Source organism: Raphanus sativus, chromosome 6 (genome assembly GCF_000801105.2).
Source record: "Raphanus sativus cultivar WK10039 chromosome 6, ASM80110v3, whole genome shotgun sequence".
Taxonomy (NCBI): Eukaryota; Viridiplantae; Streptophyta; class Magnoliopsida; order Brassicales; family Brassicaceae; genus Raphanus; species Raphanus sativus.
In genome coordinates this window covers 19340496-19367593 of record NC_079516.1, presented here as the reverse complement: position 1 = coordinate 19367593, position 27098 = coordinate 19340496, and the positions used below count along the sequence as shown (strand labels likewise).

The 27098-nt window shown below is 37.1% G+C and overlaps 2 protein-coding genes and 1 long non-coding RNA gene across 11 annotated transcripts; all 3 read left to right on the top strand.

Annotated features, from left to right (window-relative positions):
- The first annotated feature begins 950 nt into the window (after window positions 1-950).
- Window positions 951-6947, top strand: LOC108812085 (uncharacterized). Of its 3 annotated transcripts, none has more exons than XM_018584242.2 (26): window positions 956-1365; window positions 1447-1559; window positions 1652-1778; window positions 1851-1946; window positions 2016-2084; window positions 2149-2283; window positions 2364-2432; window positions 2523-2566; window positions 2661-2820; window positions 3123-3290; window positions 3445-3529; window positions 3619-3852; window positions 3974-4065; window positions 4185-4227; window positions 4327-4484; window positions 4580-4690; window positions 4786-4854; window positions 4945-5088; window positions 5266-5340; window positions 5428-5604; window positions 5695-5780; window positions 5897-5951; window positions 6031-6156; window positions 6251-6364; window positions 6451-6570; window positions 6669-6947. In XM_018584242.2, exons 1-26 carry the CDS (start codon window positions 1246-1248, stop codon window positions 6732-6734), a joined length of 2856 nt encoding a protein of 951 aa, XP_018439744.1. In that variant the 5' UTR covers window positions 956-1245; the 3' UTR covers window positions 6735-6947. The 3 variants fall into 3 exon arrangements, 2 of the variants coding, with proteins under 2 accessions (XP_018439744.1, XP_018439745.1); XM_018584243.2 differs by having other exon boundaries at window positions 957-1365; window positions 3126-3290; XR_008936075.1 differs by lacking the exons at window positions 6451-6570; window positions 6669-6947 and having other exon boundaries at window positions 951-1365; window positions 5695-5748; window positions 6251-6273.
- Window positions 6948-15451: 8504 nt separating this feature from the next.
- Window positions 15452-17917, top strand: LOC108812089 (uncharacterized). 7 transcript variants are annotated; one of them, XR_008935800.1, is made up of 5 exons: window positions 15452-16237; window positions 16331-16556; window positions 16626-16783; window positions 16870-16965; window positions 17050-17912. It is a non-coding gene; the product is annotated as an uncharacterized LOC108812089 (long non-coding RNA). The 7 variants fall into 7 exon arrangements; XR_008935797.1 differs by having other exon boundaries at window positions 15452-15870; window positions 16035-16237; window positions 16870-17909; XR_008935799.1 differs by having other exon boundaries at window positions 17145-17908.
- A 3897-nt stretch (window positions 17918-21814) lies between these two features.
- LOC108836203 (uncharacterized) lies at window positions 21815-24030 on the top strand. Its single transcript, XM_056987994.1, has 2 exons — window positions 21815-22754; window positions 22834-24030. The coding sequence occupies exons 1-2, from the start codon at window positions 21831-21833 to the stop codon at window positions 23968-23970; spliced, it is 2061 nt and encodes a 686-aa protein (XP_056843974.1). The 5' UTR covers window positions 21815-21830; the 3' UTR covers window positions 23971-24030.
- Window positions 24031-27098: the final 3068 nt, after the last annotated feature.

Here is a 27098-nt window from a genome sequence, read left to right as displayed (position 1 = left end):
CACTTAAGTTGTCAAGAACACTGCCAATTGTGATAAGCAACCGACACTGGAATGTGCAATCGACTCTTTAACTTAATATATTGACATATACTCCCTCCGTTTCTAAAAGATCCACGTTCTGGAAAAATCATTCGTTTTAAAAAGATATATTTTTTGTATATTTTCAATACATTGATTAATGACAAATTGTACATTTCAAAAAGTTATTATTGTATTTATTAAAATCTTATCGATTAAAGATTATAGAAAATAGTTCATTAAGAAAAACAATGTATTGGTAACTACAATTTTATGTTTTTCTTGATAAGTGTGAAAAACTTAAAACATATTCCTTCCGTTTCGAATTAGATGTCATTTTAGAGCAAAATTTTTGTTTCAAAATAAATATCGTTTTATGATTTTAATGCAAAATTTATTGATTTTTATTATAAGATATTTTTCTATTAGTTAAAATCTGGTTAGGTGTATTGGTAATGATGTTTTTATCTAGTAAATATACAAACTTAAATGTTTTATTAATCTGTGTATCGAAGTTTAGAACGAGAAGTAAAATGAAACGGAAGGAGTACATCTTTTAGAAACATGGGGAGTATCTAGTTTCATTTAATATACTTTTTATGTTCTTTAATATTAGAAAATTGATTTTAGACTTAAGTGAAAGCATCTTGCTTTAAATCCAAAACATAAATTTATTAAAACAAAGAAAACATTTATCTAATTTAAAGTAGAAAATGATAAATAGAGGTTTGTGTTAGTTTAATCAATATTTGCAGATAGTATATAATTTCCTTTTGTCAACCATCGAAAACCAGCCTAATTGAAATAAGTAATTAATTTTGAAAAATAATAAAAGCTAAACCAATTATCTTTTCTTTTTATCAAATAAAAGTACTTATTATAAAACCTACATTAAATTCAGTTGAAAGTTTTCTTATTTTCTGGTGCACTCAAGTCCTCGTAGAGTTGAAGCCACAGACGGGGCAGGAAGAAGAAAGCGGGAGACTTCATGCTTCCAAGCAAAGTGTTCCTTCCTCAAAACATAAAAAGCAAAGGATAAAAAACACCAAAACTAATTAAAAAGAATAAATAAAAAAGCAAAAGAAAAGTTGAATTCTGATTTTGTTTTCCCCTTTTAATTAAATTTTCGATTCCAAAAAAAATTGTTTACCGTTTCCTCGATCTCCTCTCCCCTTTCGATCCAACTCAACTCTCTTCCTCGATCGCTCCGATCATCGCCGCCGCCCCATGGACGACGAGGTAGTTCAGCGAGTTTTCCAAGAGGGAGGACGCGATTTCTTCCAGCAGCAGCCTTCTACTTCATCTTCCTCCTCTTCCTCGATTCTCCAGTCTCTTCCTCTTCATGTGGTACGCTTCGATTCCTCAGAATCCCTTTCCTAGCTTTCTACTAGTCATCGGAGTGGAGTGTTGATTACTGTTTTCTCGTAGGCCTTCGATCATGGATATTACCTGTTGGTTAAGTCTATTCAAGAACTCAGAGAGAAGAAGGACGGCATTGTTACGGTTGGTATAGGTGGACCTAGCGGCTCTGGTAAAACTAGGTAACCGATCCTTTTTAGGTTGGAAGGTGTTATCGTTAGTAGTCAAGCTTGATTTCATGTTTTTTTTTTTTGTGTGTGTGTGTGCACGAAAGCTTGGCGGAGAAAGTTGCATCTGTGATTGGTTGTCCTGTGATTGCCATGGAGGATTATCGTGACAGTATGGACGATGGAAATGAATTGGAGACGTTAGATTTTGATGCGTTGGTCCACAACTTGGAGGTATTTTGATTTTTAACTTCGGTTCTGGATAATGACTTAGGTTTGACTAATTCTTCTCTTGCTGTGAAATAGGATTTGATCAAAGGGAAAGATACTCTTGTTCCGGTGTTTGATTTCCAGCAAAAGCGGCGTGTTGATACTAAGATGGTGAAGGCATCATCTGGAGTGGTAAGTTAGAAATGTTATTTTTTGGGTATTATGACTGCTATGTTCTCATTTGGCTGTGGTTTATTGTAGGTGATTGTTGATGGGACGTATGCCCTTCATGCTAGATTGCGCTCTTTGTTGGATATTCGGGTTGCAGTGGTGAGATTTTCACATCCACATCAACCATAAGGAAATGAGAATATTCACTCTCTTTGTTGATTAGGTTGGTGGTGTTCACTTTAGCCTCCTCTCTAAAGTCCGTTATGATATTGGAGATTCGTGTTCGCTCGATTATCTTATCGACAGCATCTTCCCGTTGTTTAGAAAGCATATTGAGCCAGATCTTCATCATGCGCAGGTTGTTTTTTCTTTCTGTTTTTTTTCCCAGCCTTTATGTGTTTAGAAAGTTTGACATATCCGTTTGCTGGGAGTGTGCAGATCAGAATCAACAACAGTTTTGTTTCATCATTTCGGGAAGCCATATATAAACTGAAATGCAAAAGTGAGGTCTGTAGTTTCTTTCGATTGTTAAATTTTCCAGATGCACTCTAGATTTCTATAATAATGTCAACCACTTAACTACAGTTCATGTAACAGATTGTTACTTCTTTTGCTCAAGGAAGTGAAGTCCAGAAGGATAAGTAAGAAGGATTCTTCTAGCATGTAGGAATGGTTTAAGCTTTTTACTGGATCTTCATATGCATGCTGACATGGTTTCCCTGGTGCTCCTTTCAGTTTTATTGAGATGTACCTCAGACCTCCTTCTGCAAATGAAGAGGCGCGTATAAATGACTGGATAAAAGTTCGTCAAGCTGGTATAAGGTACTATCTGTCGCTTGGGGACCAAAGAATTGTCGACAAGCATTTCATCATACGGCCGAAAGCTGAGTTTGAGGTGAGTTAATACATGCAACTAGTGTGTTTGTGTTTCCTTCTATCTGATTCTGTAAATCTTTATTGAACTTAAGTTATTTTTAGCTCTTTATTCTTGGTCGAAAGGATAACAGTAGGGACTGAGTGTTATAGAATTACGATGTTTAAGGTTTCGAGTGCAGTATTTTTCCTTGATTTTGTCAATTTCTGATAGTCTCTGCTGAAAAGCATGGCTATGGTCCTAATGGCAGCCATCTTGAACATATCTTTTTCGAAGATACTCCCCACAACGCTTCTCTATGTGACTTGATTGCTATTGTCTAGCAGGTTGGACGGATGACACTTGGAGGGTTGCTAGCTTTAGGCTACAATGTTGTAGTGAGTTATAAGCGAGCTTCAACTGCTGTGAGCTATGGTAATTTATCCCTGTCACGTGAAACGATTGATACTCTTGGAGAGACTTTCCTGGTACTGAGAGGGACAGACAGGAAGGTAATAACCCTCAATTCTCTCTTAAGACAACACATCAATCTTCAATGCAGAAAATAAAATTCCTTAGGAAGCATTATTGTCACTAGCAATTAAATCTCGCTTTTCATCAGTCTCCATTTTGCTATATATGTTTAATAGATGTTTTTCCATGTAGAGTGTGGGAGCTGAAGCTCTGAGAATGGGTATTAGTGGGCCATGGATCACCAAGTCATACCTGGAACTGATCCTTGAAAGTAAAGGTCAGTGAATTTCGATAAAGCATACTTGTTTCCACTATGTTTTCCAGTGTAACATAATCTTAATTGCTGCAAGCTAACCCTTGTTGTAGGTGTTCCACGCTTGAATACTCCTCCACTTTTGCAACAGTCTCCTGTGACCGTTAACCAGGAGAAGCAAATTGCTGCACCAAAACCGATCCGAACTACCCCAAACATTGTCACCCGCCTTGAGGATTTATCGCAGCCTTGGACCCGATCTCCGACCAAATCTCAAATGGAACCAATGGTTGCAACTTGGCATTTCACCTCTTTTGATGCACCTCATTCAGCAAGCTCTGGTGTAGGTATGTTCATCTTTCTTTTAAGATAGATATTTTTCCCTCTTAGTATTATATCGTATCAAATGTATTATCAGTAGTATTATCGTTGCATTTATGCTTAGACTTTCTCATCAAGCAGCCACAGATTCCTCTTTCAGGGATAATATGCGACTTGTTCCTATGCCTGATTCATACGACTTAGACAGAGGTTTGCTTCTTTCCGTTCAAGCAATACAGGTAAGAAAGAGGAATCTCTTTCTGTTAAGTAGAATAACTGCTTCCACTTGCAGATATGATTTCCGCAAAGACTGCGCTCTTTCTGGTAATGGTCATTTTGCTTGTGATCATTGTTTCAGGCGCTGTTGGAAAATAAGGGGCCACCTGTTATTGTGGGAATAGGTAATATTTCTTGTTCGCTGTTTATGTCGTTTTACTTTTGAGGCTGAGCCGAAAAACTATTTCTTATACTATATATTTGCCACTATGCTTTCACTGAAGGCGGTCCTAGTGGGTCTGGTAAGACTAGCTTGGCTCATAAAATGGCAAATATAGTTGGCTGTGAAGTGGTTTCCCTTGAAAGTTACTTCAAGTCTGAGCAAGTCAAAGATTTCAAGCATGATGACTTTAGTGCCCTTGATCTGCCTTTGCTCTCAAAGGTAACTTTTGATTTGAGGAATTTAAAAGGAGGTAACCTATCAGCCTTTGGGTTATCTTTACTGGAACTAAACATCCCTCCCTACTTCATTTGCAGAACATCGCTGACATAACGAACAGTCGAAGAACAAAACTGCCTGTATACGACCTGGAGACTGGTACCAGATGTGGCTTCAAGGAACTTGAAGTTTCTGAAGAGTGTGGAGTGGTATGATCATATTCTTCTCATATGATATTTTCTGTAGCAAAATGGTTGTTGCCTTTGTTATCATTTGATCATTTTAACATCTCATTACCGTTTAGATAATCTTCGAGGGGGTATATGCGTTGCATCCAGAAATCAGACAATCTTTAGACCTTTGGGTTGCTGTTGTAAGATACTTTTCTGCTTCATTATCCTTTTTTCCATTCATCTTGTTTTCTTATCAAGAACAGACTAATTTTCTTACCTTCATTAAAAAGGTGGGAGGTGTTCATTCACATCTTATATCTAGAGTCCAGAGGGATAAGAGCCGGGTCGGGTGTTTCATGTCTCAAAATGAGATAATGATGACCGTTTTTCCAATGTTCCAGCAACATATTGAACCACATCTAGTGCATGCACACGTGAGTACACTTGGGACTCTATATTTCACCTACTAATATTGTGCTCTATTCTTTGTTTGTACTCTCTCTTCTTTTTCTTTCCTGTGATTGCAATTAGCTTATGAAAAAGAAAAAAAAATCTCAGTTGTATAGAAGTGATTATCTCGGCCTCCTTTCTTACATTACCCAATAATGCAGGTCAAGATTCGAAATGATTTTGATCCAGTTCTCTCTCCCGAGAGCTCGTTGTTTGTTTTAAAGAGCAATAAACAGGTAAGGGACAGAATATAACAACACATTATGAGGTTCCATAGATATTGTTTACAGAAACACTCACGAGTCTGTCATGTCATTGATAAGGTTCCGTATCAGGATATTCTCAGTATCCTTGATTCCACGAAATTCTGCAGCTCCGTTCAGAATTTTATCGATATATATTTCAGGCTATCTGGGCTTCCCGCCAATGGGCAGCTGTCAGATAGTGACTGCATACGCGTTAGAATCTGTGAGGGTAGGTTTGCTGTGCTTATTCGTGAGGTATGCTTAATCTCTAGTTCCATGATTATGTTTTGTTACTCAGCGGATCTATTAATTATGTATCATGGCCCTTTTTTTACCGTGTCACAGCCAATTAGGGAAGGGAACTTCATCATTCAGCCCAAAGTAGATTTCGACATTAGTGTAAGTACTGTGGCCGGTCTTCTTAATCTGGGGTGAGCAAGAAATCAAATAAGTGTTTTATACCAGTCAATTACCCTCAATAGTTTTCTGTTATCACATTCATGAGATGATCTATATATGCTCTGTTTTTTTTTTTTTTTGGTTTCAGGTATCAAGCAGTGGCGTATATCGAAGCCTCTGCCTTTATTTACCAAGATGGAAAGGTAAGTATCATGTTTGAAAAATGCAAAAACAAGCTTCTTGAGATGAATAAGGTCCAATAAGTCTCCCTCTTTATTGAAGATTCTGATTGAGGTTGATCATCTCCAAGATGTGCCAAGTCCATACATACAAATCAAAGGCGCAAACAAAGAAGCTGTGACTGCTGCTGGTTCAGCTCTCAAACTGGATGGTTCATACACAACAAAGGTTCTATTGGCTTTTTTTTTATATCCCGTTTCTTCATCTCCGTTTACATATTATTATACAAACTTAAATTGCTTATTTGTTTTGTTGCATGAAGAGTTACCTTCAAATAGTGTTGGAAAGACTACCACCAGTCCAGAGAAGTTCAAGTGGAATCCATACACAACAAGCAGCTCGGTTGCAAGAACTTGTGGAATTCATACAATCTCAGGTAATCAAAAAGTATCCTTGATCCTCTTCTCTCAAATATGGGGGTCTCTGTCTCTAAAATGGTTCTTCTCATTGCTTTTTTTTAAGGGAAATAGTAATAGTGCGTCGGAAGCATCACCAAGAAGAGATGGTTCTTCCATAGACAACGTTTTGGACGATATGCAGTCAAGAATCAAACGACTCGAGCGTTGGCAGGCCATCAATACGGTATGACATCAAAGTTCATCGTGTATTAGAAGACTAAATACAATCTTTTCTTCCTTTACTATGTATGATTAGAAGTAACACATATGGTGGAAACACAGGTACTGTGGACATTCTTGATGTCCGCGCTCGTTGGTTATTCTCTCTACCAAAGGAAGCGCCAGTAATGTTCCGTTCTTATTAATTTGCTTCTTTTTTTCCAAGATCTAATCACAGAAAAAAAAGAAGAAGAAAGGTTATATGCTAACCTGTGTGAATTATCAATATATTATATATACAGGGCTCCCTTTTTATTTTATTTACCCAGTCTTCAAACATTGTAATAATTATTGTTACGCTATTAAATCAAAGAAGAAAGATGGAAGTTTTTTTCCCAAAAAGTAATGTCTACTTATTGTTTGTAGTTCAATGAGAAACATAAAAGATCCTTGTTGATGCATATACTACCGCAGTTTACTGCTTACGGTGTTAATTTACATTATTATTATTTATTACTGTGATGTATAAAAGCATTTAAGTTTCTCGTAAAGGTGAGGAAGAATCCCTTCGATTTTTTCTCACAACACAAACGCAAACAGCTATAGCTGAAAAAAGGAGCAGATATGCTGGTTTCAAGCCGTTCGGATGTACCTTTTCGTAATGATCCCCTTTGGGTAAAGTAATAAGATACTTACATTTTCCATGCGTTTTTTCAATGACGGTTAGCTTTGTCCTTGAGTCAAAGGATATCAAGTCTAGATAATAAGTTCCGTTTCTTCAGCATGATCATTGAATCTGTAAAAAAATAGATACTTAATGAGTAGGAAAAAAAAACACCTTGAATCAGGGGAGAAACTCAGTGCGGTGAATCATCATTTTTGTTGAATCAATTATCAAAACATCTCCTTCCATGTTTTCATTGGCATTAAGAAAAAAAGGTTATGACAACCAAAACTAGAATTGAATTACTATTTATCTGTTTGTCCCAAAAGTGTGTTAGAAAAAAAACTTACAGTGCTAGAAGCTTCCCATCAGCTGAGACATTAAAGGCCGATATGTACTAGTTTTTCATAAGCTTTGAACGTCTTCTTTTCCATGTTGTTGTATCCCATGTTATAATACTCTCACCACGTTCTACTCTAAAATAAATCAATTCTAATCGCTAGCTTTAAAAAAAGGATCCAAGATTATATGTTTTTGCACTGTTAGATTGTAAGTTTACCAGTGTTTCAAAAAAAAAAAAAGAACTTCATTGCCTGCATTGTCGACAGAGAATCTGCAGTAAACAAATATCTCGTCCTGCATTGTAATATTCAGACTCATTACATTTGGATACAGATAATGTTGGAAGTATGTACACGAAGTTATGAGATACAAATTAATAGCACTATTTAATATCATTTTACAAAATATATTCCGTAAAAAAATGTTAATTTTCTCGTTATGTTCTTTCGAATAAATGTTTTCAGAACTATTCTTCACTACACAGAAATTGCGTTATTGTCGTCCGGGAAAAATATATGACGTTTATTTCTTTGTATTTTCACTTAACTGGTAGGAGTATGCAGAACATTTCCGGCTCGATTACCTGGACAACACATTTTTCTATGCTAATTGATTTACCTGTTGATATTGTTAAGACTGATTTTGACTCCAAAAATTAATGAGACAATAGACAAATTGAGATAAATATATTTCATCCTATGAATAAATAATCTTTCCAGAAAATTAAAAAAACAGATCGAAATTGACAACAACTCATATGCATATAGATATTTATTTATTATTTTTGATGATTTTCAATGGGGAATACATTTTAGACATAATATATTTAAAAGCCACAACAACAAAAATCCTCTCCAGGAGGCCCTACACATTTGCCAGTTTTGTATCCTGACCTCGAGCAAGAAGTCACACAGAAATCCCGATCGCCATAACATATCTCATCCAAGCAATACAACTTGGCAGTTTCAGTTTTCCCTACATTTTACCAAACCCAAAATAAATAAAAGGAGTACATACTGAGGTATAGATTAAAAAATAAAAAATAGATATGATTTGATGTGAAGCTCATAAACGGATATAACCTTGGGCCGTGATAAACAGGATAATCATGGAAGAAATCAATACGAAGTTCAATCCAGTTTTGCAATTCATTTTCACTTTTTTTTTTAAATTTTATTTTTGAAAGGAAGATTTGTAAATTATTTTAAAGTTTTAATACTATATGCTTTCATATGTTGCTATGAGTTATTTTTATAGTGTTTTTGAGTCAAACAAAATCTTTTAATGTATTTGTTTCCATTTACTGGAACTTTTCAAATATTGTTTTGCCAATTTAGTTTACTTTATGTTTTTAAAAGTATCTTTGAGTCAACAAATCTTTTAATGTATTTGTTTCCATTTACTGGAACTTTTGAATAATATTTTTCCAATTTAGTTTACTTATGTTATTAATTGTGTTTTTGTTAATATGCAATTTTGTTAATATATCTTGACTCTAAATTTGAATGTATTAATTTTGGTTGACTTGAACATTTCAAACTTTTTCGAAAATTAAGCTAATGAGATCTTGATTTTTTATAGTTTCTCAATCTATTATGTATTGGATTGTAAATTTTAATTTACAGAAGTCTAAATCTACAATTTCAAAATATTCTGTGATGAACATGGAAATAGAGAAGATCAGTCTTCATTCACCAGAACACGGTCCAAGCGTCATCTCATCATTTTTTTCCCTCTTCTTTTTTTGCAAGACATTTGATTCCAGGGGCAGATCTAGAAAAAGATATAACATGTGGCAAAATATATAAATATTGAATATATTATAATAAATTAAATTAAAATATATTCTTTCAGAAATTACATTAATATTTAAAATTTTGCATTAATTCTTAAAAATATATATCTTATTTCTAAAGAATAAAATAAAATAAATATACAAGTTTACAAGGTACTATTCAGTTTAAGATAAAAATAAAAATAAATAGTATATGGCATACAGTAGTTCGGTATAAAATAGTTATTTATATTTAGTCTAATTGATAAAAAAAATTAATTAAAATAATAATTTGAGTAAATTTTTAATAAATTTTATATTTTTGAAGAAGCAAATACTAAATAAAGGAACAGAAAAAATTTATATAAAAAATAATAGTCTAGGTAACACGAAACAAAGTTAATAGGGAAAAATATTTTGTGTCAAAGTGATTAAAATGTTTTTAAAAGTTATTAAAATGTTTTTAAAATTTAAAAGAATAAAAACAAAGGTAAAAAAATAGTTTAGGTGTCACAAAAATAAAAGGAAGAATATTTTGTGACAAAAGGAATAAAAATGTTTTATTTTGTCTAGTCAGTAAAAAAAAATAATAATAATTGTTTGAGTAAATTTCAAATAAATTATATATTTTAAAGAAACTAACTAGAGTTTTGACCCGCACGTTCGTGCGGATATTTTCATTTTACAAATATACAATTTTGATATTGTCGTAAAAGTTTTAAATATATGATTTTCCTTTAGTATTATAGATCGCATAACTCTATAATTTTATTATTTAAGCTTCTTATTCGTGATTATTAATACATAGTGATTTGTTTTTTTTTGTCATATAGTAATTTGTTTTCATATTTTTATTGATTGTTATTACTTATTAATATATTTTTGAGTTCGATACAGAAACTATAATCTGAAATAATCAAATATATAACCTTATTGAATATATTTTTGTAAGTCTTACAATTTGCATACAATACATTTTATAATTTATTTAGTTATAAAGTAGATTGATATTTGCTTATGATATATTATTCCATGTTGTGTTTAAACATTAATATTATTCCATGTTGTGTTTAAACATTAATATAGTAAATACATTGTTATTATTTTAGTAAATTTTTTACATAGTAGTATCTATTATATTATATTAATAAATTTTATCAATATATGATGTTTTGGATGTTATGATATAAAATTTTCTGATTTTTTTTATTATTACATTAAGATTTAAAAATATTATATTACTTTTATTTTTACAACATAATTATTCTGTTACATTTCAAAAAATATATTTTATTATCTACAATTTTTTATTTTATAAAATAATATATATATTTGTAGATATAAAAGTGTAACATATGTTAATAATTTAATTTCTGTATAAAATATTACATAACTTACGAATTTTAACCCGTTTTCGATGAATGTAATTTATTTAAATGAAATTGTTTAAAAAACATTTTCCACCAATTAAATATATTTTTCATATTTAACTTATAGAGCATCTTTATTTTACTATAATATAGACTATACTGATAAATTTATAAAATAAAATAACTTTTATTTTCTTTGTTTTATGATCAAAATTTTAATTAACATTGATTATAATACTATTGTATTACTAATTTACGAAATTAATTAATGCATTATTTTATCAAAAACATTTAAAATGTTTGGTAGGATTTGGTTAGATCTTTTAACAGATTTTGTTATAACTAAAGTTAAAAATTAAATTTATTGTTAAATTTGATTTAATATTTAATATTTTTATTTAGTATGAATATTTATATATAAGTAATCAATAAAACATTAAAAATTAATTAAATAGCTTACTAAAAAACTTGAAAGAGTCCAAAATTTAAATGACAACATAAATAGTAGATAAATTTAGAACTCTATTTTAATAGAGTAGATTTGTTAAATCTGAATTTTAATACATCTACTATTTAATTTATAACCAGATAATGAATGAAATTTAGAACCGAATCTCTTCCATAACCCACCACGAAGACCTCTCAGAGTTACAGTCTATCTGGAATTCAGTCTGTCTTGAGTTAAGCACAACGCGAGACATAGTCAAGAAATGCTCTGTTTTCTCTTATAAATTTGCTGTACTTTTTTGTAGTCTCTCTGTTTACACAATTATTATTTCATATGTGATTTCGACAGATTCAAAGATGAAATAGAACCATATTAATACATGATTTTGAGTAGATTTTGTGAATATGTACCAACTCGTATTAATGTTTGCACAGTCAAAATTCAAATTAAAGAATAAACCTTTGTTAAAAGGATATATATTGTATGATCTAAATCATAGCTGTACCTAAATAAAAGGGATGTTATATAAATTTCTAATGAGTTGTGAATAGGTCCAAAAGTTAAATAACAATTTTTTATGGTAGATAAAAATAGGACCCTAAATTAATAGATTAGATACTAAAGAAAAGAAAAACAACTATAAAAGGAAAAAAAGCTAGGTACCACAAAACCAAAAGTAAAAAGGAATTTTTTTGGGAGAGTGATTAAAAGTGTTTAAAAATATAAAGAAAAAGAGTGCATTAGATGGGATTCGAACTGGGTAAGGGTGGGGCACTATGCGGATGAATTAGCCGATAGAGCCAAGAAGATTTTTATGTACGGTTTACACAAAATGTTTTTATTCTCGAGCATGTGGCACGTGCTACACTCCTTTTAGGCATGGGTCCGCCCCTGTTTGATTCCCACGTGCTGGGAATTCAAGTAGTCTGCAATTCTGATCATATTATTAAAACCTATAGAAGAACATGCATGTCTTAATGTGTTCCCTTGTTTTTCATGATTCCACATATTTCATTAAGGGGGGTGTATTGAATTAGTAGTTTTAGGAGGTTTTAGAGTATTTTAGTTTTTGTGGGATTTAAATGAGTTTTGAAGTTATTTGGGTGACTTTGATTACATTTCAAAAATACAAATAAAACTATTTAGGTGATTTGATAAGATGTCGTTTGTAGATTTTAAAATTGTTAAGGTGATTTGCAAGAGAAAAATAATAGTTTTGGTAGAAAACTTTTTTCTTACGGGTTCTGTACATATCACTACGAATATGCATAAACAAATCAAACTTGGCTATTAAGTATATTTGAAGATGACGATGAAGATTATGAACCATGGGACATTGAGATTTGAGACAAATTATGAAACCCAATTAAGACACAAGCATCCTGAGAATGACAGAGCAAAATCATCGGAGCTTGCGTGTAAAGATGATGGTGACAAGAGACTACTTCCTTTGTGAGTACGTCTCATATTTGATTCCCAAATAAATATTTTAATAAATCAAATTCAAGTAGAATATGATGCTTATCTATAATTCACAAATGATTATCCATACTTCCTTTGGCAGTTTTGTTGCTCGCGTCCTAAGAAAGAAGACCGCATGAACCCAGAACATGTCTCTGTTTAACAGAACATATATTTTTTTTTTGACGAATCACAGAACATATATTTGCTCTCCAATTATTTTCATGTTCTGTAAATTTTCAGATGTAAGTGAAATCCGAGAACCATAAAGTTCATCAATTTATCACTAATTCAATTTGTCCAAGGCGTCCATTTTATATTGGGAACCAAAAACGAGAGAGATGGGAGGGAAAGATAAAGAACAAACTCATAAGAACTGGTTCTTCTCTAAGAGCCTCTGAGTTGAAAAGAAAGCAACTTGAAGCGATCAACAGTTCTCAGCAAAACGGTGGTGAAAGCTTTGAGATATGATAAATCGACCGAGATCCATGAACGTGCCCTCATTCTCTCCGTCATGTTCTCTAAGATGGCTTACTCAATTGAATCAATATCCGAGATGCAGGCGATGAAATCACCCGTTCAGGTTTCACACTGGTTTAGGTTAGAAAAATTTATTACAAAGTAGGAGGATTTTTTTTACGACAAAGCAATGCTTTTTTTTTCTTTTAACTCTCTTCAAATAACAACAGTAGAGGTGATATTCTACGGGAGGTGTTTTTAACTAAAAAATGAAATAATGTATTCTCAAATCCTCTTCACAAGGTTTTATTTCTAAATACTATCTACCTTTGAATAACACTGGATTTGGTATAGTTTTTGTAAATCATTAATTCTATATTGAATAACAGGAGATTTCAAGTGGTATTTAATAAATTTTCACAAATTCTATATTGAATAACAGGGCATTTGAAAAAAAAAATCTGAATCATTAATTGAATAACAGAGAATTTTAATCAAATCCCAAAATCTTCTAAAATTCTTGGTTCAATACACCCCCCTAAGATTACAAACCATGGTTCCATCTTCACTAGGCCATATCTTGTCAGTTTTCCCATATGTGCTTCCTAAACTTTGGCATTGGGTCCCCATATCCAAAACTTAAGAAAACTTGCTTCCTCAGAATCTCTGCCTCTACATCAACCATTATAGTAATCTAATCACAGAAAAAAAAGAAATGTTATATGCTAACCTGTGTGAATTATCAATATATATACAGGCTCCCTTTTTATTTTATTTACCCAGTCTTCAAACATTGTAATAATTATTGTTACGCTATTAAATCAAAGAAGAAAGATGGAAGTTTTATCCCAAAAAAGTAATGTGTACTTAATGTTTTTAGTTCAATGAGAAACATAAAAGATCCTTGCTGATGCATCAATCTATATTATTAAAACTGAAATATCTTTTGGTAGTTTTTGGAAAACATGTATAGTAGAATAAATGAAAATTGTTTGGAAACATGGATAGTATTAAATACTTCTTTTTATTTGCATATTTAGCCATTATATTTATAATAAATTAAGTACTTATTTTTCTGCATTTCTTTTATTTACAGGTTGTGTTACTGCATTTAAAATCAATTAATTACAATGGTTCTTGTTTCTTTGTGGTGAAAATAAAAATAAAAATACAAAGTGAAATATATAATATATGTTATATAAAAAATTTAAATATAGTATTACTTTATTTAGTTTAGTCAAATATAAAAAATTTGAGAGTTTAGTTTTCAAGAAAACAAATATCATAAAATTAAATATCTCATAGAAAACTAATGAAAAAATGAAAAATTTAGTATGTTGTTTCATTTTAAAATAAATTAACAAAAAACAACAGATTAATATAGAAATAGTACAATACATCAAATTGCATCAAGTTATAAAATTTATAATATAATATTATGTACACATAAAAAACTATTACCCAACATCTATATTATAAAATAATATATTACATTCTATATGTAAATTACAAAACATAAAAATATACATGTGATTTTTTTTATAAAACCAATATTTTATGAGTTTACGTTGAATAAAAGTTAAATTAAACACCGCGCGGAGGCAAGTATCAAGTTCTAGTATCTTTATACAATTATATGTTTAACAACTGTCCTTTACCATTTTTTATTTTAACGTCTGATTAGTTATGCATTACATCGATGAAAAATATTAGATAGACGATTGTACAATTCTACCACCATATGAGAATACACGTCTCATTACGCCACTCTGAACAGCGTCCTATGAAATTCATGTCCACTGATCATGAACCATGCTGAAGATTTCTTATAACTCTTTTCTTCATAATCTGTATAATTTGCGTCTTCTAGAGTTTGAACCCAATACCTCTTGGTATTGTCAGAAATTGTATTAGTTGCTCAAAGAAATATTAACAACACATAAACTGCTTAATGGTTACATACCATGGCGCAGGCCATTCACCGCTCTCACGATCTTCTTTATTATTTTCTTGGTTCTTCCAATTATATATCTTTCAAAAAATAATCACTGAGAAAACATTCCATCAATAGCAAAGACAAAACATGAGTCTAGATATGACAACGCCAGAGGAATTGAAATCAAAGAATTCGAAAGCATTCATTCTCCTTGAAAATACAAGGGTGAGTTCGTATTTTTTATATTTATAAATAAGAACAAGTTATTTTGAACTCTATTTCATTTACCAGTGATAATTGATTCCAGAGTTTTGTTGATATTCTTCATGTATGGTTTGGCGTCACATACTTGCCAGGTGGGTGCAATAGGAGGCCCATTAGTTAGGTGCCGTGTGTATATAAAGAAACCCTTCAGTCGTTATAAAAAAAATCTATATCAAACAAGTATTAAAAGGGGAATATGAAGCCCTCTGAGCTATGCCACGTTGGATTATAAATTCAGCCAATGAAAGAGTTTGATTTTGCCACATCACTATCGCTGACTCAGAATGGGCATTTCGGGTGGGCTACGTAAATTATAATTCTGCTCATCTCATCCCAAAACCATATTCGTGTACAGCTTTGCATTCTCTTGCGCTGACTTTTCCACTTCCTCTTCTCCGATCTCTAAATTCTTGCATTGTCTTAAACAATCAATGATGATCTTTAACATTTTCTTAAATGTTTCGTTTCACCTCCCCTTACTCCTCCTCCTGTATAAAGGCCTATGTCTAAACTAAAATCCACCAGAAAATCTCGGCTCTCCACCGTAAACGGCCGTTGATTACAACGAAATCTTACCAGGACCAGTTCACTCAGATCAATCATGCATGTGAGTTTGATCTTATCCACAGTCTCAATTCTTCTGTTTATTCAAGGAAACTAATGTATTTTATTTTCAGATAATTTTCTCTGTTATATTGGTATGGTTTTAATTGGTTTTAAGTTCTGTTTTCAATGTTGTAATTCTCTGTATTCTCAAAAACGTTGAAAAAGAAGAAGCAATGTTTTTTAGCTGCTAGAGCTTCAAGAACAGAGACTCGAGATGATATTTATGCTGCTATGGTTGGAATACTTGGTAAGTCCAGAGAGTCGAGAGCTGGTATTAGAGAGATTCACTTCTTAGGATTCAATCCCATCAACATATAAAAATGCTAATGGAGACTGGCACCAAGTAAGCAAAGGGGCCTCCAGAGCAGGTACCTACAAACTGATTTTGTTTACATGTTAGAACACGTTTCCTCTTCAATGATTAAACATGTAAAACCTTTTTTTATTTTGATGAAATTCAGATTCTTACTCTTTCCAACAGAAGAGCTGATCTGAGGAAGAGAGACCACTTGGCAATCGATAAGTATGCTCGGTCATTAGCTGTTCCAAGACGGATACCTAAGAAAAAAAAATCTCTGGTGGTCCATGGGAATTTGTTGTGGTTGCCTATGTTTGATCCTCCACGACATGATAGTGCAGCACCATTAGAAGAGCTTCAGACCTCTGTGTCAACATCAATGATCACTGGTTAATATCTATTTATACACTTTTATCTTTCACTTTAATCTTCCTTATATTGTTCTGGTTTTATTAAAGGTGATCATTTTGCTATTGCCAAAGAGACTTGACGTAAGCTCGGTATCGGATCAAACATGTATTATGTATCCGTAGCATCACCTTCTCTTCTTGGATAAGAAAGCCATTCGAGGGATTTTAGGCAACCAAGTGACATTTTTATAATCTCTTGATTCCAAGTAAGTTTGTAAGTAGTTCTACAAATTCTCGAAATCAAAAACCATCTGAGAAAGTTATCCTAATCTTTTAAAATTGTTCACTGCAGACTCTGAGACATAACATTAAGCAGAATGCAGAGAGGTTTTAGAGAGGCGTACGTTGTTTTCAATAGTGATTTGGTCTAACGACTCAACTATTCCGGGTAATAATTTCTGATATATACTATTTTGACATTTTTGGGTGGTGTTCTACTTCTTGACAATGGTAGTTACTGGTCAACAAGCAGATGAAAGGAAAGGACTGAAAACTCTGCTTTTCTCAGTTTAAATCTATAAATGTGGTATTAGTATCAGGTCCATAATGATCACTTCTTGTGTGAAGATGGTGGATAGATTGATTGAAACTGGAGATGGTGAGCACACTTTTCAGAAAGCAATCATGGAGCAAGGAAGAGGGCAGGTTGTTATTTAGGTTTTGGCAAGAGCGTGACTACATCTGCATCAAAACAATTGTTAGTTTGTTAGGTGTATCTCCAGTTAGGTTTTTCCTGCCTCTGTGCATGCAGATAATAAATTTTGGATACTCTGGCTGAGATTTAGGACGAGTTGTCTATTAACATGATATAAGTCAAATGCTATTAAAAAGTTAGAAACTAATCAAATACAGGGAATACTCAAATTATATTGAAATATTAAAATATTAAGATTAAGAGAAGCTAAAATCATTGATATTGGTTAAAATCAAAATTTAATTAATATTTGTCATAAAGTTTTGAGAAACTGATGCATCACTCAAAAAAAAAAGTGTTGAGAAAATGTGTCATCACTGGTAGTTATTCCAAGAAAGCAATAGAAATGACGTTCAAATAATAAATAAATATTAAATCATGAAAGAATGAATACATGATATATACAGACAGCAACATACAAGTTCTTTGCAAATGGATTTTCATATATAATTTTACCAAAAAAACAATTCATATATAGATTCAAAAACAACTAAAAATATATGTCATCAAAATATATTGTATATTTGTGATAATTTTTTTTCAGTCACAAAGAATTTATAAATATTATATACGCTACTAAAAGAATATTTGATCCTTTATATAATAACAAAAATATAGAATGAAGATATAAAAATTGGAAATAGCAAGTCTCTGCAATTAAATAATAAGGTAATAAAATTTAAAATAAAACATATACACAGAAAAAAAATTTTTGTAAAATAAAATCATAATATAATTTCCTTAGTTGGTAGTGCCCAGTTACTCTAAATTTTTTAAATTTACAACATACAATTTTATTTACATCTTTAAACCTATTACCTAATTAAAATTTATTCTAAAACAAATGACAGCATGAAGATTGGAAAAATTAAATAAAAAATATAAAATAAAATATAATACATAATGTTAAAATTGTATTATCATTGATCAATAAAAAACAATGTTCGTAGCAATAAAAATGAAATGAAAAACACATTTATTAAAACCCTAAAATGGCACACAACAAGGTGTTATTAGATATACAAAATACAAAATAAATATGCTCAACGCAAACATATATAAAATGAGACACCATATTTTTGATATATTTGAATAAATATTTTAAATATATTATATTTTTGGTAATTTTAGAATTACTTAAAAAGAAACTAAGTTATTAACAAAATAATATACAAATAAAATAAATCAATATAACAAAACAATAATAAATGAACAAAAATATACTGTGTTAATATAAAATATTTTAGATTTTACAGACTTCTAACTCATGTAATATTTAAATTCAAATTTTTTTATTACAATTAATATTTTACTATTAGTAATATTAAAATAATATTATAGATCAATAATCAAGTATCAGTTTCCAACTATTACAGGTAAAAAATATTATCAAGTATTTTTTATTTTTTTTTTGAAAAGGATCTTACATATTTTGAGTAGGTTATTGGAGAACTTTCTCTTTTTATGAATTTATTCCGGATGAGATTCTGATCTTTTAAACTAAGCCAATTTAAATTCTATATATAATTATATTGTTTACATAACTCAAAAACCTCTCACTCCATTCTTCATATTTTATTAGTTAATTGTGTTACATATAATACAAACATATTTGACAATAGTATAAATTTTATGGTATATTGATGAAAATTATATAACTAAATCATCCATTAATACCAATGAATTGTACTCAAATAATATTTTCAAACTGGTAACACGAAAAAATCAAATTTAAAAATTAATCAAATATAATTTAAAATGAAAATTGAAATGAAAATGATAAATGTAGAAATTTTAAAAATATTATCCGCGCGTAGCGCGGAAAAGGATCTAGTTATACTAAAAGGCAAATACCCTCAACTCTCAAGGTATCCACATCACTTAATTAAATCGACCAATAGGACAAGAGCTTTGCTCCACGTCAGACGGGTTTCACTACTTTGTTTGGGTTTCAACTTCTCTGGCCCGGCATTATTTCGTTTGGGCTTCAACTTCTGACCAGGCATCGCTTCACCTGCTTACAATTAATTCCATCCCCACTCCTGTACAAGTTTAATCTCATTAATGGATTCTTTTCGATTTCCCCATCTGGGATTCTATTTAAGTTTCCTACTTTGTTCATTTTTTTCATCAAACTTTGTGAAATCCTCTGACTGTGCAATTGCGATGACGATTTCCTGTCTTTCCGACTCAGTGAAGACAGAACAGTGAAGCGGCGGTTCCCTCGAGTCCGGTTAAACCCGTCGCACAAACCGGTGTCCCTTCCGGTTTGAAGAACAATAGCGACTTCCAAGACACCATTTCCGAATTGAAGCCGGAGCCTCGCAGTCGAATCGTTGTCTCACGCATCTCCGTTTTGGGAAGCTACCAATGTGAAGTATATGTGATCGCTGCCGATCCTCAGGTGACTGTCTCATCTGTTTGATCGGAAAACGGTTCTATGCTAAAGTAGACAGATTTCGATTGTGGGTTTAGTCGAAGACGTTTTTATTCAGATGAGAAAGAGTTTAGTCGGTGTACAAAAGAGGAAACAAACGGTGAGGAAGAGAGACCGGAGCTCGGAAGCTGTCGGTCGGAAAAGTACAACGGCGAGAATACAAGATGAAAACCCTAATTCTAGCCGCCAAGTGAGTGAGCGTGATTTCGGATCCTCTCCTCGTTGTCCCTTCGTCCTCTTTTATAGCTGACGTCCTCTTGATCCCATGACCTAATCTTCGTGACCTAAGCTCGATGGGCTTTTCGTCCGTGGGCCGGGCGTCGTTACTTCAACTCAACGGGCTTTGTGGCGCCGTTCTGTCGAGAGTCGGGCCGACGCGGAGCCGTCAGTGGGCCGGGTCATCTATTATTCGGGCCTTGTGGGAGGATGTGAATCCTGTCCCTACAGTAAGTCCCCCCCCAGTTTATTGATGGGAGGCGCGAGCCGAGCTCGATGAATTGTGAAGGAGATGGTTTGAATGATAGATGAACCGAGTTATGGTGACGCGGGGTGAACGGTTTCGGATGTCGACGTCCACTCGGTACTGCAGCTTTAATTTGTTGGTTTGGAGATCGGTATCGAATTCTCTCTGAACCGTTGGCTCTTTCCGGTCAGTTTTGGTTATCGCGGGAAATCGGACCGGTGTTTCGGTCTGGTGATTGTCGGTTTAAACCGACGGTTCGTTACGGTTTACTCCGGTTCTCCGAGAAGACGAAGCGACGCGTTGGTTTAATGAGGCAATTAATGTCTAATCGAGGCCCAATTAGGCCCAGGTAGACCTAATTATGATGCCTCGATTAGACGCGAATCCTTCTCTCCTATATATAGCGCCCTTCCTTTTCATTTCTCTCATTTCTTCTCCGCGAGACCAGGTACTTTCTCTCTCTTCCTCCACTTCTCTCTCTAGTTGTTGTTGTAGAATATATAGCGGTATGTCGGCGAGTCGGAAATTAACGAGAGAGCAAAAAGGGAAGAGGGTGGCGAGTGGACCCGACGCGGGAGCTGGGGATGAGGCCAAGCGAATCCATCGAGAGGCGATGATGGATACGGAGAATATGGACCGTGCTCAGAGGTTGCTAGTGTCCGAAGCAGCGCAGCTTCACAGAGAGGAGAGAGGTGGGACGGCCTCTCGGACTCGAGAGTCCGGGAGGGATGGTCAAGGAGGAGCGAGAGACCGGGATCCCGTCCCTTCCTACATACCGACGGTCTTTTTTCCCGAGGGAATCTTCGAAGAGCTCTCGGCCTTGCCTCCTGAATTCATCCGTTCGCCTGACGTGGCGGGGCAGGACTGGGACAACGTGGAAGGAACTCGATCGACACCGAGCAGTGTGAAGAGGTTACTCCGTGATTTCCGAGGGACCGGGGTGACTTTCCTGATCCCTTCGTCTGATCAAAGGCCGTGGTCTCCTCCGCTCGGCTATCAATGCGTCTACGAGTCCTATTTCCAGAAGGACACTAAGTTGTGGTTCCCGATTCCCAGATTGGTGACTTCATATGCTAGACGTCGGGACGCGGCGATAAGTCAGTTTCTGAACGGATCGTACCGACTAGCCGTAGCGCTGATGGTTATGGCCGCCGAGAACGACGTGTCGTTAAGTGTTCGGGCCTTCGAGGAATTGACATCCGTTCAGACGATGAACGATGGGCTTTGGGTTGTCAAGATGCGCCCGAGCTATAACGTAGTCACCGGGTATCCGAGCAAGACGAACGATTGGCAGAGATACTACTTTTATATTAGGGCGGATGAGTCGGCTTTCGAGGATCCTCCAAATGACGACTATCGGGTCCTATGGAACCCTGATATTGGTAGATCGTCTTTGATTATCTCGGACGCTTCTTCAAGTTGCTGACCTTATGTTTTTTTTTTGTTTGTCGTTTATGCAGTTGATCATCCGACATCGTCTGTATACCCGGAGGATTTTCTTACGAGCGCTCGTAAGGTTGCCTTGCTTCATCAGGAGTATTGGAATACGATTACTCGGGAGAGGATTCGCCGGAGCATCGATAGAATATCGAGAAGTAAGTATTGCCTTCTTTCCTTTACTTGCTCCATTTTTTTTTTAGTTTGCGAGGGCTCGCTCCGATGGCTAATCTTTTGTCGTGTTTTCTCGCAGGGGATTGGGATTCGAGCATTCCCTTGGGTAGCGTTCCTGGTAAGAGACGTCTTTCGCTTTTCATTCCGCGTATTCAGAAGCTAATCAACGACGCTAGGAAGATGAGGCCTCAGCCGAACTTGAGTGAGTTGATAAGGGCTCAGCTAAACCTCCCGAGAGCCGATCCTCCGCGCCGTGTGTCGGCGCCTGTTGCCGAGAGTCCCCCGCTAGCTGTCTCGAGAGACGGATCTCCGGTTCTTGTTGAAGACCTTCCGATTGAGAATCCAGCTGTGGACGTTCAGCAAGTCGTGGAGGCTTCCGAGGACGCTCCGGTGATAACTCCCAGTCCTTCGAAGAAGAAAGGGAAAAAGAGGTCCCGGCGCGATTCTTCGGCTAAAGTGGATCAGGAGGAGGAGTCTGTCGGTTGTCCAGATGCTGAGGGTCCTCCTAAGAAGAAGAAGAAGAAGGGAGCTAAAGCCGGCGAAGGGCCACTTTTGCAGGAAAAGACTGGTCCTCAGGAAGGTGATGGTGGGGATGCGGCTGCTGATTCCGCGGAGGAGACGGGACGTTCTTCCCCCGAGGCTCAGTTGCTATTGAACAGGAAGAGGAAAGAAACGGGTCCCAGCGAGGGGCACGCCCAAAGCGAGGATCCGCCGGCTCCCGTCCTTACGACGGCCGTGAGTCAGCCATCGACTTCTAAGCCTCCGGCTGGACGAAGCTCCGCCCCGAGGAGAGGTCCTCCCGAGTTCCCGGATAAGGTGTCTTTTGAGTATGACGGGACGACTCCCCTTATCTACGCTCCGGGCAAGTGCGCGGAGCTGATGAGTCAGATTAACGGTGGTCCCCGGCCACTGCTCTTGAACGATCTTATCTTCAAGAAGGAGTACACTGACGCTGCTCAAGCCAAGCTTCGGGTAAGGATTCTTCTTGTCTTATAGCTGGAAGTATTTTCGTCGAGGTGTTAACCGCAATTTTGGTTTTCTCGTTTTGCAGGGTGATGGGAGCATGAATTTCGTCGTGGAGTTGTACGATACCGAGCTCAAGGCGACTCGTACTGAGCTGCGGCGCTCGGAGAAGCTGGTGAAGGCCAAGGATGCCTTTATTAGAAGGAAGAAGGCCGAGTGGACGGCGGAGACCGATAAACTCAAGGCGAAGGCGACTCGTGCGATCTCTCGTCGGAAGGCCCAGAAAGAGAAGTTGGCTGCTACCGAAGCCGAGCTGGGCGTCGTTCAAGAAACCGTGGGGATCCTTGAAACCGAGATAGCTCTGATGAAGGAGAAGGAAGAAGAGACCGAGAAGGATCAGGTACGGATCCTTGAGCAGTGCCAAAAGAAGATCGATCACCAGGCAAAGGAGATCGAACGATTGAAGCGTTCTCGGGTCTTCGAGGTGACGCAGGAGCGGATTCGCGTTCAAACTGAGATGATCGCAAAATGCAACAGGCGGTTTCGCAACATAATGGACCGGGAGAAGCGTCGCGGACCTTTTGATGATGCCAACGCCATGTACAATCAGGCGTTTGGAACGAGGTCTTGCCTCGAGGTTCTGCTGGAAGCAGGCCGTGACATCCCGCAGGACACCATTGATATGTTTGCGGCTCGGGAGAAGGATTACGATCAGGCGGCTAAGGAGCTCGAAGTGGGAGATATCCCAGAAAGCGACCTCACTCTCTCTCCGCTCGTGTTGCCTTCTCAGTTCGTTGACGAGAGGATGTTAGCGGGCCTTAACACCTTCGGGTCCAACACCAATCTGATCGATCCGAATGACGCGGCTGCTCTTTCGGACTCGATCGCTGAAGGATGTGAACACAGGGAGCTCGGCGACGGTTCTTCGCGAGAGATGGTTTCGGTTGACGATCCTACCGGCGCTTTGACTTCCACGGACCGGCCTCTGGAAAAAGGAACCTTGGAGAAAGAGCCTGTTTCGGACGTGGCTGGGAAGGGATCTCTGATCCTTCTCGTGTCGGACACTTCTGCTGATGATCAGGCGGACGACCAAGGAGAGGAGGAGGTCGAGGGATCTGGGAAACAAGGTGAAGACGAGGAGCATGGATCCGGGGGACTGGGGACGGAAGCTCGGAGGTCCGAGGAGCAGGGACCGGATGTGACCGAGGATCTTGCTAAGTATTAATCCTCTCTTCTTCTTCCTTGTTATATTTCTTTTTGTGCCTTGTTAGGCTTTGCTTTTAAAGCTTGTAGTACTTTATTAAATTGCCTGCCGATCGACTCAGCTTTGGGGCAAACGATGGCTTTCTTTTTAGGGAACGGTGGATGGAATCCAAACTTTTGTTTAAAAGGATGTGTGCTATTGTTTTAATCTTTATCGCTTCTTCTTTTGAGAATGTAAAGACGAGTGTGGGACTCTTTTAAACTTAGAGAAAATTTTCAGACATTGACGGTTCTATTGATTTCGAAGTAATTCCAAAGTTTTCGGTTGGCCAAACCGTTGCTTTACAAATTACGAAGTAATAGAGTCATTGCCTCGGGCGCGCCGACTAGTAGTAGCGACGTGACCATGTTCCCACGAATATGTGTCTGATCAGGACTCATTCGCCGATGGAGCGGATATCGTTGTACGTTTGCGAGAAGGCCGGGCCGAGCTCGCGTATAGATATCGCTATGAGGGGACGGGCCCTCGTGTTATGGGATTTTCTTCTAGGAGAAGGATTGATTTTTTTTTTTGTTACAGCTGGACCGGTTAAGGCTGCCTACGTACCTCGGATGAGGATCAAGCCATTCGTAGTTCGGGTTTTGTGAGTAAGAGTGACCGTGAAGTGCACTTACTCGGTTGTACGGGCAAGAGTGACCGAAGGATGCACTTGCCCGGGTTTTTTTTTTTTTTTTTTTTTTTTTTTTTTTTTTTTTTTTTTTTTTTGATGACGATCACCTTACGAGTAGAAGCGTCGTAGATGCATGGAGTTCCAAGCGCGAGGTACTGCGTCTCCATGAGAAGTTTCAAGTCGGAAAACTCCGGGCCTTATGACTTGTGTAATCTTGTACGGGCCTTCCCAATTGTTCGAACACTTTGCGTAGGACGAGGTCTCCGAGTTCGAGAGGTCGGGATCGAACCTTCTTATTATAATAGCTCTCGATCTGGTTCTGGTAATTCTGGATACGGAGTAGCGCTTGGTCGCGTCTTTCCTCGATATTGTCCAGAGCGTCGAGGAGCATGTCTCGGTTGATCTCGTTGTGTAGAGGCATCTTGGAACGTCTTAAGCTGGTGACGTTAACCTCGGCTGGTGCCATTGCCTCAACTCCGTATGCTAGCGAAAAGGGGGTAGCTTGTGTTGCTCCCCGAGGTGTCGTGCGGTGAGACCATAGTACGCCATCTAGTTCGTCTGCCCAGCATCCTTTTTTGAGGTCGAGTCGTTTCTTCAGACCATCGATGATGGTTTTGTTCGTTGACTCGGCTTGTCCGTTGCACTGCGGGTACCTCGGCGTCGCGGTGTTGAGACGGATTCTCCATTTCTCACAGAACTCACGGAAGTTGTGCGAGATAAATTGGGATCCATTGTCGGTGACTATTTCATAAGGAAGTCCGTGACGGCAAATGATGTTTTTCCAGACGAACTTCTGTACTTCTTTGTCGGTGACGTTTGCGTATGCCTCTGCTTCCACCCACTTTGTGAAATAGTCAGTTAAGACAAGGATGAAGCGCTTTTGCCTGGAGTTCGGCAATGGGCCAATGATGTCCATTCCCCACCGCATGAAAGGGTATGGTGCGGTCATGGTTCGGAGGAGTTCGGTCGGACTGTGGATCGTAGAAGCGTGGCGTTGGCATTTGTCGCAGTGACGAACGTAGGAGTCGCAATCCGTGTTCATTGACGGCCAGTAGAACCCGAGATTCTTGATCTTCAGAGCGAGAGCTCGTCCTCCTGAGTGATTACCTGCCGCGCCTTCGTGGGTTTCGGCCATAACGAGCCTCGTCTGTTCGCCATGGATACATTTGAGGAGAACTTTAGTGGCGGTCCATCGGTGGAGCTCACCTTCGGTGACGACGTAATGCGCGCTGCGTCGCTTTAATCGCCTTGCTTCCCATTTATCCGTGGGTAACGTTCCATGGGCGAGGAAGTTAATGAACTCGAGACGCCAGTCGGTTGTTTGATCATCGTCAATCATCGTGGGGGAATCGTCAATGGGAGATGCCGCTTCGGTGACCGAAGCAACGGTCCCTCCTTCCTGATCAATGCTGGGCTTCTCGATTCGGTGGATTGGAATCGTCCGCTTTACTTGATCGTGGAGCTTGCTACCAAGGGCAGCGAGAGCGTCTGCGCAGATGTTCTCCCCTCGGGGGACTTTCGTTAGTTCAAAGAACTCGAAACCTTTGGCTAGGTCTTGGACGATGCGAAGGTAGGAATCCATTCGGTCGTTTCGTACGTCGTAATCTCCGTGGTACTGACTGACGACAAGCTGGGAGTCGCAATACGCGCTTAGTCGTTTAACTTTGACTGCTTGGGCGAGACGGAGTCCCGCGATGAGAGACTCGTATTCTGCCTCGTTGTTTGAAGCGTTAAAACCGAAGGTGAAGGATTGTCGGATCAATTCTCCGGTTGGCGACTGCAACTGGACGCCTGCGCCCGAGCCTTTGTTCGTGGAGGAACCGTCCACGTGCAGTATCCAGTTGTTACTGGGTAGGACGAGGTCTTGTTCGAGCTCTGGCGTGAGCTCGATGAGGAAATCAACAAGGACTTGTGACTTGGCCGCTGTGCGGTTCTTGTACGTTATGTCGTGAGCGCTAAGTTCCATTGCCCATTTAGTCAATCTTCCTGACTGATTCGTGTTCTGCATCACCGTCCGTAGAGGTTGGTTGGAGAGAACCTCGATACTGTGTGACTGGAAGTAGGGGCGGAGTTTTCGAGCCGAGGTAACGACAGCAAGGGCCATTTTCTCCAGAGTTGGGTAGCGGGTTTCCGCTTCGGTCATGCGTTTGCTGATGTAAAAAATGGGTTTCTGTTCGCCTCGGTCTTCTCGGATGAGGACGCTGCTAACTGCTGAAGAAGTGACTGCGATATAAAGAGACAGGATATCACCGACTTCCGGTTTCGCGAGGACCGGTGGTGTAGTGAGGTATTGCTTGAGTTGAGAGAATGCCTCTTCGCACTTATCGTCCCATACGAATCGTCTGTTCCCTCGCAACAACTCGTAGAAAGGAAGACACTTGTCGGTTGATCGGGAGATAAACCTGTTGAGGGCCGCGATTCTGCCCGTTAGACGCTGCACCTCTCTACTGTTCTTTGGACTGGGTAGGTCGAGGATTGC